General features: G+C 39.5%; 1 protein-coding gene across 1 annotated transcript in view; it reads left to right on the forward strand.

Annotated features, from left to right (window-relative positions):
* Positions 1-483: 483 nt before the first annotated feature.
* The window catches only part of LOC134664478 (uncharacterized), a 22,950-nt gene continuing 9,294 nt past the window's right edge, over positions 484-14,139 (forward strand). The window contains exons 1-2 of the mRNA XM_063521158.1: positions 484-838; positions 3,789-3,950. Of these exons, the coding sequence (XP_063377228.1) occupies positions 644-838; positions 3,789-3,950 (357 nt within the window). The 5' untranslated portion in view covers positions 484-643. The remainder of the gene's footprint in view (positions 839-3,788; positions 3,951-14,139) is intronic.

Raw genomic sequence — 14,139 nt, forward strand, 5'->3', positions numbered from 1 at the left:
TAGTAAATCTATATAGGTATAATATAATAGAGTGTACCTAGGAATTTGTGGTTTGAGTGGTTAGAAAATGTGCATTGTCACAATCACTCACTCGTTGCATGCTGCATTACACTGAATTTTTGCAACTGAGACTACCTTAGCAACATTTTTTGTGAGTGTACACATAATTTTTTAATAGTCATACAATCAACACAAAACTATCTACTACAATACATCATTGAGGTACTTATTTTTTAATTAGACCAGCTAATTATGTCATTTGCAAAATCACATAAAATTTGTGGCAAAAATATAGATCTATGTTCCAAAACTTCAAATCTATGTCAGATTAACTATCACTGGAGTACAGTTTTCAATATTAACCCTACATGAAGAAAAATGAAGCCTTTACAATGAAATCAATCGATCCGCCATTACAATTGACGATTGCATTCGCAACAGGAAAACTGGCACGCATTTTCCTCGCCACCCCGCGGGGGCTGCGTGCGACGGCGTGGGGGGACGGGGGCCAGGCCCGGGGGGGTCGGGGGGGCCGGGGGCAGACAGGGGAGCCAGCCAGTGCCCCCCGGAGCACACGGCGGCGTGACGCCTCCCTGCCATGCCGCTCTAATACTCCCGCCACCCGAAACACACCGGCGTATACATGGACAACTCCTGCCTCCTCGACCTGCTTATCAGGTGTTTCGCCATGACGGAGCCCGAGGACCTCAACTTCACGGCGTTCACGGACCTCTGTCGGCTCTGCTCTCTCAAGAGCGGGCCGCGGCTGCACATATTCGACAAGGAGTCTGAGCAGAGGCAGATACTTTTCAAGTTACGAACGTGTCTGCCGACTATGGTGAGTCCTTATTCTTCATTTCACTTTGTACGTATTCACTCATTATCCTAAATATGACTTATCGAATCAAAGAACACCTAAGAAATTCATAATCATAACTAAAAGGTCTTAAGTCCTTGATAAAGTGTAAACATGAAAGCCTAAAGAGGCATCGACATCTCCGCTACGCCGTTTGCCGTAGAGGTAGTAGACGCATGCGTGCTACGGCGCGGCTACGACAACAACATTACGGGACACGATACCTGTTGGACCTTGAGATTTATTTTTAAAAGTCTTTCAATAAAGCTTTGGCTTATTTACCTACCTAATTAATACTTCTTCATCAATTAAAGTTCGAGATTATCACAAATAATTTGATATAAGCTCGAGAAGCGATAATTAAAGATCTTTGTGACGTCACGGTCGCCCCCTCTCCCTCGGGGGATGTTTAACTCTTTGAAGAGGAGATTTAAAAAATTTTGTAGCGAGAGGGTTGACTTATTTTTATTCTTTTTATACTTTACGGGTGGAAGGTTTAACAAGTATGATAAACGATATAGGAGTATAATATATTAAGCAATCTTGTTTTGTTAATGAAGATATTTTTTTGCAATTGCCATGATGCGGCGTTTATATAAGCTTCTGGCAGTACAAATCTTATGAATTACTTATTTCGTCTGATTTACCGTATACATATAAGTCATACGTTTAAAAATTTACATATAAATTTATCGTATCGTATTTCCTTTCAATTTTAAATTGTTAAGACGGATTTTAAAACTGTTACTTGAGTATTCAATTAATATACGGATAGTCAGTATTCAATTTTGGAAGTGCACAATAGGTATTTTAATGTCCTTTACTTTAATCAAACGAGCTAAATTTGAGATTTAAGAAATTAAACAAAAAGTTATTTGGGGCGAACGACCGGCTCGGAATTTTGTACGGTTTTATGTAATTGCAAGTTGCACCGGGCGGTCACTGACCCGTCGTAAGTAGGTCGCAACACTCGCAGTACGAACCCGTGGCGGCCGACACGTGACTCTAATCCCCCACTGCCGTATTCGAACTTCAAGACACGACACGTACTAGATCCATTCTATATACGTTATAGTTTAGATATCAACTAGTTCTCTTTTGCAGCGCAATTCGGGTAACCAATGTCACTTTTACGTTAGATAGAGTAAGATATCTATTAGATGTGAATTGGATCTCTAAGTCACATCCTGTGGAAATCGTTCAAGAGTATCTCCAGAATCGCGCAAATGTCAAATTTGACAGGTTAGATCTTAAACATATAGTTAGTTATCGTATCTTGCTGATGTCTAAAAGATATCTAATAGTTGTCTATTTCAAAATCCGAATCGGGCCCCCCGTCACTTGTTTACGTGGCCCGCCTGTCCACATGCGGATAATTGGCCGTTGACAATTGTTAACAAATTTATGTTATTGAGGGGTATCGGCGCCTTATCTGATTCCAATATTTATTTTAGGGGTGTTATTGAGGCAGTAAATATATTTATCGGATAATACTGATGACATATGATTAATAACTTTATTATTAAAAACAGAACGCAGTAAAAGAAGAGCCCTAATAAGGTCGACTGTCGATAATTGACAAAATCGCGGGAAACAATTTCGGTGAGATCGGTTGTCGTGGAAATCTTTAGGGAGAGACCTATTTCCAGCGGAGGACAACTCTCGGTGTTATGATGATGATGACGATGATATTGATGACAAAATATAAAAATAGAAATTATTGTGTCACTCTACCTCAATAGCGTCGGGGCAAAATATTATTTTTGTCTATTTTGCAATAGCATTTATCAATTATCTATAAGTACATACCTACAAAGTACAAACTGTTAAGTTTAGTTCTATGAACGCCAGCTGCTTTTAAACGAAATTCTAACATAAGTATTCTACTTCTAAGCGTCAAAACTTTTTTCACTGCTTGCATTATTTATGCAAGCAGTCCTAAAACTCCATCTGGGCAACTCACTTACGATTTGTTTACTTATTTATGTGGAGAGAGACTACTATCGATTTTTATATGTACAGTTGAAATTGAATATAACGTAAGAGGTTTAATAAATAAATATTAGTAATATCATTAGGTACACATAAATATTGCGTCACTTACATTCTAAAATCATGGAGAAATATCATTATTCTGGTTTACATTAAATGGTTAAAATCTGTCCCTACTATTTTTTTTTCTCTTTGCTTAGCATATTAAATACGGAAAACATATGATCCGGAATAATCCGGATATTAATAGAGGTGGGTTCTGGGTACCGCAACCCACCCATTACACTATGGTGTACCTGGGTGGATCAATTTGTTTTGTTTATTATTTCGTCTCGTCAGCCAGGCGACAATAGTTGCATAGTTTCTTAGAAAAAGTGTTATACTACGTTCTACATGACCGATGATACTATAAAATGCATGTTTGGTTATTTTGAACACCAAAAAACAACGGTTTTGAGAGTGACCCAGGCGACTGTAATCATTGCAACGAGTGACAAGGAAAATTTAATTCACCCACCTACTCATTCATTCCTGTAAACGGGTAGTGCTCAACCTCGAATAACAAATAATCTGCAAATAATACACATGACGAATAAGCATTTGTGAATTAATTAATAAAATAAATATATGCGCCTTTTAGTGTTTACAAAACATTATCATTATAAATGGGGAAATGTAAGCACTAAAAGGGACGTGTATTTCTTTATTATTTATTAGGTATCCTATTAGTCATTGTTGCGGAATATTATTATTGTACTTTTCGATTAAGAAATATGAGTCGCCAGTTTTAGTCCCTAAGTAGGTAGTACCTTGATATTCTATAACTAGGTGACATACTGCCATAAATTGTCAAATCCCATCTATATTCCAAAATTTGTCTTGTCCTGATGTGATATTTACAGATAGGGTAACAAATCCTAACACAGGTGTAAACTTCCAGCAGATATCGAAGGACGACTTCCTGCCGAAGAAGATCTGCGAGCGCTGCGTGACGCGGCTGGAGCAGCTGTACGAGTGGCGCCAGAGCTGCCTCAGCACCGACTCCGTGCTGCGCAACTACGCCGAGTCCATGCGCATCGTCACCTCCACCATCAACTTCCAGGTGGGTCAATTTCACCAAACGAGCATTTTTGTCTAATTCCCATGGAATTTTGAAATACCAACATTACACAAAAAAAAATATGCTGAGAATTTGATAAAAAATATAATAAATATTAATTTTCTTATGGGATAAAAATATTCATAAAACTATAAAAGTTATTTAAATTTAAAATTTTGGTCAGGGCACGGGAATTAGTGTGTCCATGGAAATTAGATTTTACTAGGACGGAAATTAGAACACGGCACGGGAATTGTTTTCTTAACTTATTTTGGTACTTAAAACTATTATTTATGTATATTTTAATCTACAATAATATACTGCAACCATACTGAAGTGGCATCGGACATATTTACCTTCTTTAATTTTAGTTTCGAACGACAAATCTACGAAAGTATGTTACACTAAAAACTACGTATTTGACTAATCCTTTCCTTTATTTTAATGGCAACTAATCTCTCTTTCTTAGTAAAATGTACATATTTCAAAACAATACTTTGAGTAGTTTCGTCAACTTGTCCGCTTTTACATACAAAACTATTCATTAAAAAGTGTCATTATGTATCTGCATGTAGATAGGTACAAGGTGTATGATCTGGTATATGGTCTTATAGGAAATGATACTAAGAAATAAATAGGGGCACAGTGAGAAGAAGTTATTGTGTAAGTTAATCTGAAGAAATCGAATATGCTGCCTTCATAAATTAATAACCCAAAAAATTGTTTGAACACATATGAGGTAAGGTGGGGTAAGACTATCACCGGGGTAAGACTATCACTTGTATGGAATCCTCATACTGTTAGTCTTGCCCCGATCAAAATAAACTAAGTTAGTCTTACCCCGCCTTACTTTACACATAGGTATACGGGGTGTCCCTGCCCTGCGGAAAAATCTTCAAAGTGTAGGTTGGTTAAGTAATTTCTCAAAAATATCGTAATCTTCCTAAAAAAAAACTTGCTAAAAAAATACCCCCTGGCACTGACTAAAATAACCGACTTGGTTTCACATTACATCCCAAAACTTTTTTGTAGTAGAGTAGAAGAACTGCGTTGCGAGATTTGCATCTATTTACATGAATTCTTTTTAATAGGATCCCATCTCTTTTTGTAGGCTGTCCTTCTTTTCCGGTAATCATACCCATATCATACTGATACTATGTATATACATATCATAACACATCTTTATTCATACTCACATCGTCCATCGTAGTGTACCTTTACTTCCCTACTAATTGTAAGAACTAAAAGGTAACGTTGTTATCGCATATATTTCTATAGGATTACAAACTTAATTATGCAGTTATCTTTAGAACGTGACTAATATTGCAGTATTATTAGATTTTTATTGGATTAAAAAGCTAAAACCTAATTACGTTTCAAATTTGGAACTTGTGGTTATGCTAGAAGTACCTTAATATAATATTGATTGAGAGTGATTGTGCCAGTGACAAAACTAAGGGATTTTAAAGTGTATTAATTCTTAGACTACATGCTCAAATTAAATGTTATTTAGATAGAATGTTATTGAGATTTGATGGTACGGCCGTGCCACTTTGTTTTGCTCGACTTGGCGACGGCACTGCCGTGCCCCCAGATCCTTTGTCCTTCTTCAGGCCTCAAACTATCTCCATGCCAAATATGTATTATCAAGATGATATTGTTTCAGCGGCTTAAGCGTGACGAGATAACAGACAGACAGACAGAGATACTTTCGCATTTATAATATAGTAAGAATAGGATATATTTAATTTTTCTTGTACCTATTAGAAAAGCTAATTTATAACAACTAATCTATTAAACGAGCAATTCTTGCATATATTTCGGGGGTCTCGGAAACAGCTCTAACGATTTCGATGAAAATTGATCATATATGGGCGTTTTCTGGGATGAAAAATCGATCTACTCTCTGGGAAAACGCGCATTTTTGAGTTTTTAGGTAGGTATATGTTTTCCGAGCAAAGCTCGGTCTTCCAGATATTTAAACTTTATACGGCTTACGCTGTCAGCTGTCAAATTTACAAAAAAAAATCATTGTAAATTTGATTCATTTTGTTTCACCTTAGGTACGGGTATTATAATATGTAATAATTCCAAAAATAGTTTTATGTTTATATAATATTTTAATGTATAATATGATCAATGAATAAGGTAAGGTGGCGCAAGACTAACAGTACGAGGATTCCATACAAGTGATAATCTTACCCCAGTGTCGTCTTACCCCACCTTACCTTACGTATTAAAATTGCCCGGGTTATTCGGGTCCACCCTGTAAGTATGTACTTATACTAAAAAACCGTTCATAGATTTTTGTGCATTCTTTGAGATTTCCTTAAATGTAAAATAGAAAGATATACGTCATATTATTATTACATATAATATATATTCAATGCCAATATATATATATGTAATAATAATATGACGTAAACATTGCCAATTAACTTACAGTGCCCCCAATTAAAAATTTGTTGACAATAAATGTAATACTTTCTAATTCCCGTGCCACTTAATCAGCTGTTTTAGGTAAATATTCCATGGGAATTAGGGCACGGAAATTAGAATTCGTAATAAAAAAATTCGCCAAAAATTTAAATCGTGTTTAACCAAACTGTTATGTTATCGCTTACATAAAGATACATAAAGGGCTCCTAAATATGACAATTGTTATTGAAAAGCTATGTGGAAAATAAAATTTATAAGGGGCATCGAAATTAGAAAAAAATTGTCGCCCACCCGGATTCCGAAATACTTATGCGATTTGCTCGAACACGCCGCGGCTTGACGTACATCCGCTTGCTTTGAGAAACAGCCGAATACTGCCAGTACAGGTGAGGCGGGACACGAGGCGGTTCAGATACAGACGTCGGCTGTCAGAGCCCTTTGAGTTTTGCCGACGAAATTTTACTCGCGCGCTCGGACAAAATTTAAACTTCGATCACGAGTTATTTACCACAATGAAGTTAATAGTGTATGTGCTCAGTGATAGTAAATATCATATATTTTAAGCATTTGACACTAAATTAGTGATACTAATGTAGAATTTTTCGTAGGATTTTTCATTATGCTCAAAAGTAGATTCCGGACAGGGCACGGGAGTAGTAATTTGAGCCTTTAGGTATTTTTAAGTGTACTCTAAAAACCAATTAATCAGTGAATTCATATGGAACCCGGTGTGAAAGTGTGGCTACTTTATGTAAAAAAAAAATGGTAAGTATTATCTGACGCTAACCCGCGATTTTCATCACGGACAGAAAAAAAATCGTGTTCAGAAATTGACCCAGGTCAGTCGCTAACACTCCTCCGCCAGGGTACACATGCGAGCGCTGCGTCACGCGGCTAGAGCAGCTGTACGAGTGGCGCCAGAGCTGCCTCAGCACCGACTCCGTGCTGCGCAACTACGCAGAGTCCATGCGCATCGTCACCTCCACCATCAACTTCCAGGTCAGTCGCTAACACTCCTCCGCCAGGGTACACATGCGAGCGCTGCGTGACGCGGCTGGAGCAGCTGTACGAGTGGCGCCAGAGCTGCCTCATCACCGACTCCGTGCTGCGCAACTACGCAGAGTCCATTGCGAATCGTCACCTCCACCATCAACTTCCAGGTCAGTCGCTAACACTCCTCCGCCAGGGTACACATGCGAGCGCTGCGTGACGCGGCTGGAGCAGCTGTACGAGTGGCGCCAGAGCTGCCTCAGAACCGACTCTGTGCTGCGCAACTACGCAGAGTCCATGCGCATCGTCACCTCCACTATCAACTTCCAGGTCAGTCGCTAACACTTCTCCGCCAGGGTACACATGCGAGCGCTGCGTGACGCGGCTGGAGCAGCTGTGCGAGTGGCGCCAGAGCTGTCTCAACACCGACTCCGTGCTGCGCAACTACGCTGAGTCCATGCGCATCGTCACCTCCACCATCAACTTCCAGGTCAGTCGCTAAGACTCCTCTGCCAGGGTACACATGCGAGCGCTGCGTGACGCGGCTGGAGCAGCTGTACGAGTGGCGCCAGAGCTGCCTGAGCACCGACTCCGTGTTGCGCAACTATGCAGAGTCCATGCGCTTCGTCACCTCCACCATCAACTTCCAGGTCAGTCGCTAATACTCCTCCGCCAGGGTACACATGCGAGCGCTGCGTGCCGCGGCTAGAGCAGCTGTACGAGTGGCGCCAGAGCTACCTGAGCACCGACTTCGTACTGCGCAACTACGCAGAGTCCATGCGCATCGTCACCTCCACCATCAACTTCCAGGTCAGTCGCTAACACTCCTCCGCCAGGGTACACATGCGAGCGCTGCGTGACGCGGCTGGAGCAGCTGTACGAGTGGCGCCAGAGCTGCCTCAGCACCGACTCCGTGCTGCGCAACTACGCAGAGTCCATGCGCATCGTCACCTCCACCATCAACTTCCAGGTCAGTCGCTAACACTCCTCCGTCAGGGTACACATGCGAGCGCTGCGTGACGCGGCTGGAGCAGCTGTACGAGTGGCGCCAGAGCTGCCTCAGCACCGACTCCGTGCTGCGCAACTACGCAGAGTCCATGCGCATCGTCACCTCCACCATCAACTTCCAGGTCAGTCGCTAACACTCCTCCGCCAGGTTACCTACATATGAGAGCGTACGGGTGCTAGGCTTCAACATCATTAGCCGGGTCCACACAGAGCGAGCATACGCCACGCCTACACTGGCCGTTTATTGCTATATTAGGACGTTAATCACAAATAATTTCGTACATTGACCTGCCATTCCGTATCTCTATCGCACGCACGTAATTATATCGCTGTCCCGGCGGTCCATGTGAACGGGATAGCAATATAATAACGCGCGTGCGATAAAAATAGCAAATGGAGGGTCAATGTACAAAATTCTTCATGCTGAGCCTCCTTACTTTATAATATTATTATTAGGTTAAACACATTTTTTATAAAAAGAATTTGGTACGTAATTATTATAAAGTGACGAAAAAGAGCCGTGCATAGAAAAATCGGGTTGCATTCAAGGTGTTTATAAACCGAATGTTCGGGGGACAACTTGTACACATATAAGTAAAAATGAAATTCTTTCCGTGCTAAAATACACGAGTTTCATTAGCCAACAAAAGTACTTGTTTGTTCCTTTCTAGCTAGGATATTATTGATTACATAGGTACTTATACGAGTTTGATAAAGTGCTTGCTACGATTTGCTACTCAAAAGAGATTACTCGAGATTAGGTACCTATATGTAAAACTCTAAATAACGCAGTTCCCGTAACGTTGATAATTATTTTATCAAAAATAATCTTTTACAAGGTTTAAATGCAACTGCAGGTCGTTGTTTGTATGGTCTTGAAGTAAGGGTCAGTGCGTCGAGCGATGGCATGCGAAGGGCGATACACGGCGCGTCTCGTCGGCGGGGTGGGGCGTCTCCTCTATTGATCCGCGCGGACTCGGGCTCTATCGACCCATCACCCACCTCCCACAACCCCTACGCAAACGAAAATCAACTCTTAGCACATCCGAATACAGTTCAAATTAATAGAGACGGTATAACCAAGTGGGGTGTACTGGAATTCGAACTCAATCTGCACGGGTTACGTTCGAAAATTGTAGTCTGATTTGTGTAGCATGTTTTGTAAGGCAATGCATTATCCCCTTTAATACGATAGTTATAAGGCTGTCATCAGCAATCAGTGCGCAGTTAAGCACTTGTAAATTTGGTTGTTGGCTACGCATGTCCGAGACGTTTTGTTTTATGGGTGTAAGTATGGATCGGTGCATCAGTATCTTGTAACCGGCGTATTGATTTTCTGGACCGTTAATGATGAAGAAATAACTTAATATCACTTTATTTCCATTAAAATTGTTGTAAATAACATAACATAGATAAATGTTCTCCTGAGACGTGGGTTGAACACGGGTGGTTTACACCACCTTTAACACTTAGCGTTCGCACCCCACAATCCCACAGCTCGCACGAAAAATCTCAACCCCCCTAACGTCGAGTGCAAGGCCCCCCATTACGGGTGCATTAACGCACAGGCCCAAGGTCGATGGTGGAAGGTGGCACGAGCTGGGGCCCGTTAACCCTGACCTAGCGGGTGAAGGATATTCCTACTACGCCCCCCGCCTACGGCTCCAGTCCCCACTCATCACATGGTGCTAAAAATAGATGCGCTCAAATGTTTGGGATTATCTGAATGTGGCTTTCACTTTCAACCAGCTTTTGTTATGTAGTTGCACATCATTTTACTGATTGTATGTTTATACGATTTTTTTAGGAACCTGCATTTTACTGGGTTAATAATTCTACATTTTTATTCCTACACTCCTACGTCAGTTACTTATGACTCCTGTGAGTTATGACAGTTACAGTTATGAGTATACTAAACCTACTTTGCATAAATATACCTAAAGTTGAGTCTTGAGTTAATTGCTTTGAAGAATGTTTGTAAAGTTACCCCACATTTGGCTTTGTAGACTTTGCCGCCATCGCTTTGTTTGTTAAGCCATTTGTAGCTAATATAATTTGGAAAGTAACAATCTCTCCAGAAAGAAACAATCAATCCAGGCAAATGTTAGTAAATTAAATTTAAACAGTACGTACATATTATTTAATTTATCGAATATGTTCATACTGAACGTAAAATATTGACCATAAAAATAAAGAGGTAACTTCGCCATCAGATATATCGGAGCGGCCGAGATGCTCACAAATATCTGAACACGCCTTTATTGTCTAGGCGTTAGAGTGCATGTTCAGACATTTTCGCACACCTCTGCCGCTCCAATATGTCTGATGGTGACTATATGTGTATTGCTTACTTTGGATTGTTGCGGTTTCAGCGTTGATATGCGTTAAACGTTAAGTAATTTTCGAGTACGTTTAAAAGTTTGTACCCACTTAGGTATTCTGAACGTCTTAATATTTACAACCATTTTCAAAGATCAAATACATTAGTAGGGGAGACCGAGGTGAGTTGTGACAGAGGCAAGAGGAGAGTTGTGACATTTCGTCGTTTTTTGGAATCTAATAACTGTTAGCGAGCTCGCAACAGTGTGCGTTTGTTAGCTCGTAACTTGAACTAACAAACGCGCGCTATTGCGACCTAGGTTTTAGTTAATAGATTCCAAAAGATCGACCATGTCACAACTCTCCTCTGTCAAAACTCACCTCGGTCTCCCCTAATCCAATCGCTTCTGTTAGCAAAATAAATGGCCGCGATTATTCAATGACGACAGTGCGAGAAGCCATTAATTTTCTGGGCTGTTATTCTCTGGTACCGAGTCCGTATACCGGCCGCGAGACGCTTCTGCTGCCTTAGGCAGAACAACGTAACTACTTACAATTACATCACTCACTACACCTTATAAAACAAACTCCCCCGCCGCGTCTGTCAGTTTGTGTGTATGTATGTTCGTGATAAAATCAAAAACTACTGAACGGAATTTCATGCGGTTTTCGCAGATTAATAGAGTAATTCTTGAGGAAGGTTTAAGTGTATTTGTTAAGGTTTTGTTTAACCCGTGCGAAGCCAGGGCGGGTCGCTAGTTTGATTATAAATACGGATTACGGAGTCATTTTATGCATTTCAAGCTGAATTTATACCGAAGCGAGACTGAGAACAGCCGACCCAATATTTTTATGAATAGGAATGATGGCTCAATTCAATGTTGCATTTTATAACAGAATCTGGTTAAATAGATAGCAAATGAACAACTTATCACAATAATGTGAACATTAAAATAAAAAAATCGGCACCTGAAAATTTAAAAAAAATACGTTTTTATAGTACTAACCATTAACACACTTACATTTTTATTAGAAAAAATTGTATTGCAATTCATCGACAAAATCGCAATTTTCTTGCTTTCCATACTTTAAGATGGGCTCTCACTCTCAGTGTCCGTGACGTCACTTTAACTTATCATTTTGTTAGGATTTTAGGAGCGTTTCCGTAACTTAATTGTAGTTATTTAGTCGAGTTTGACAAAGTCTGATAAGAGTGCTTAAAAATTAAGTTAAAAACAAATCATCAAAGCCAACGCAACGCTAAGTGTTTACTACGAACCTACGAAGCTACATTTGTTTATTTATGTACCTCCTACGTCTACGAATTTCGTAGACTGCTACGAAACTACGCATTTTCTAAAAAAAAACTTTAAAATAACAAATATAAAATCAATAACAAGTTTATAAAGTTCAATATAAAATGACGTTCCTAAAGAACAAAGTACTTAAACAAACGAATAATACAATTCCAGTTACCTACCTGAAAATACCTTAATTGTGAAGAACAAGTATGAAGTCACTCGAAAAATCGACTTTAATGACTCACTGAACCCGTTGGTTGTTAAAACGATTTGGGATAAATCATATAAATCAATTAAAACTTTCCTCCACCAAAGAGACATTTGTTCAATATTCATAAAATTTAGTTTAGCCAGAGTGTAACGACGTAACATAACTAACTAATACTTGGAGGATATAACCAAAACTAATATGTAAAAGTTACCGCGCAGATCCCGGCATTCAATTGACACGAACAAAACTTTTCCGGAATGCTGCGTCTAGTAATTTCCGGAAAGTGCGTGGCGAAGGGGAAAGTCGATCGATGCACTGCATAGTGCAGGGCCGAGGGCCGCGTCAAGACGTCTCGAGGCCTCGTCTTCAACACTCGCACCGCCGGGTACTTTCATTCCATATGCGTGACGTAACTACGACAGTCGTGACTCCTACATCCTTACGCTTGTTCATACATTTTGCTCTTGATCACAAATTAAAATACCGGTTAACGTTTGCAATTTGATATCAAATTAAAAATTACGATGAGGATATTGAGTGATTTTTAAAAGTGTAATAGTGCGTAAATTAGGTTTAAATTTTTACAGAAAATATTAAGAACCTATGCATCAATATGCAGGTCGATTCATATTACAATGATTTTTGGAGTTTCGGGGTGAGTAAAAACCAAATTGGTTAGAAACGTTATCGATCTAAATTTTTTTGTGCACCATGTTGCACGCGATAGCAACAAATATTTTTTCATCGTAACACTTAAAATTATGAAAATAATTGGTTTTGTTTTCTTTTTTCATTTCGTAGTTTTTGTAATATATTGATTTTTAGGGTTCCGTACCCAAAGGGTAAAACGGGACCCTATTACTAAGACTTCGCTGTCCGTCCGTCCGTCCGTCCGTCTGTCTGTCTGTCACCAGGCTGTATCTCACGAACCGTGATAGCTAGACAGTTGAAATTTTCACAGATGATGTATTTCTGTTGCCGCTATAACAACAAATACTAAAAACAGAATAAAATAAAGATTTAAGTGTGGCTCCCATACAACAAACGTGATTTTTGACCAAAGTTAAGCCGACGTTGCTTAACTTTGGTCAAAAATCACGTTTGTGTTGCGTGGTCAGTACTTGGATGGGTGACCGTTTTTATTGCATTTTTTTCCGTTTTTTTTTTTGCATTATGGTACGGAACCCTTCGTGCGCGAGTCCGACTCGCACTTGCCCGGTTTTTTTATAATAATAGCTAACTGATGTTTAAGTAAATAGATAGTAATGGAATGGCTATTTCTCCTGCTGATTAATTCCTTCCCACTAAAATTTTTAAATGCTAAAGTAAATTTCTGAGCCCATTAAGATGAAATTCGGTATGTACTGCATGTGAGTTCCGGGAAACATTAGATAGTTTTTATCGTGAATATCATCCTATAATGGAATGGAATTTCTTACGGAAATGAGATGTGAAAAGACTAATTCTATGAAGATAGAACGTATATATTTCTTAATTATTCAAACCTTAAAACTATAATAATTAATATGACAATTTTATCGCTATACCTACACTAATTTATTTTACATTAGTAAAATACAATAACTGCATCTCAGAGGATAATAACCACACACTCGGGTAACCAGACATAATGCACACTTTACATGTACCCTATCTCACGTACCCTAGTGTTCGGCCCTTTAGAGTTTGCTTTTAATCAGTGCGAGATAAGGCTCCCTCCGCCCTCGAGGGAACTTCCCTTATCTTTAGGGGACGCGGTATTCAAACAATGCCATCGCGGATTCGGAATTTTAGTTTAGTATTTTGTCTTCCGATATTTACCTGTGCAAAAAGCAAGTCCTGTCGGAGCGTGTTTAGAAAAGAAAAACATAAGGCATACAAATTTTAATTAATATTTTGAGTTGTTCTCGCATATTTTATAATT

Source organism: Cydia fagiglandana, chromosome 1, assembly GCF_963556715.1.
Source record: "Cydia fagiglandana chromosome 1, ilCydFagi1.1, whole genome shotgun sequence".
NCBI classification, from domain to species: Eukaryota; Metazoa; Arthropoda; class Insecta; order Lepidoptera; family Tortricidae; genus Cydia; species Cydia fagiglandana.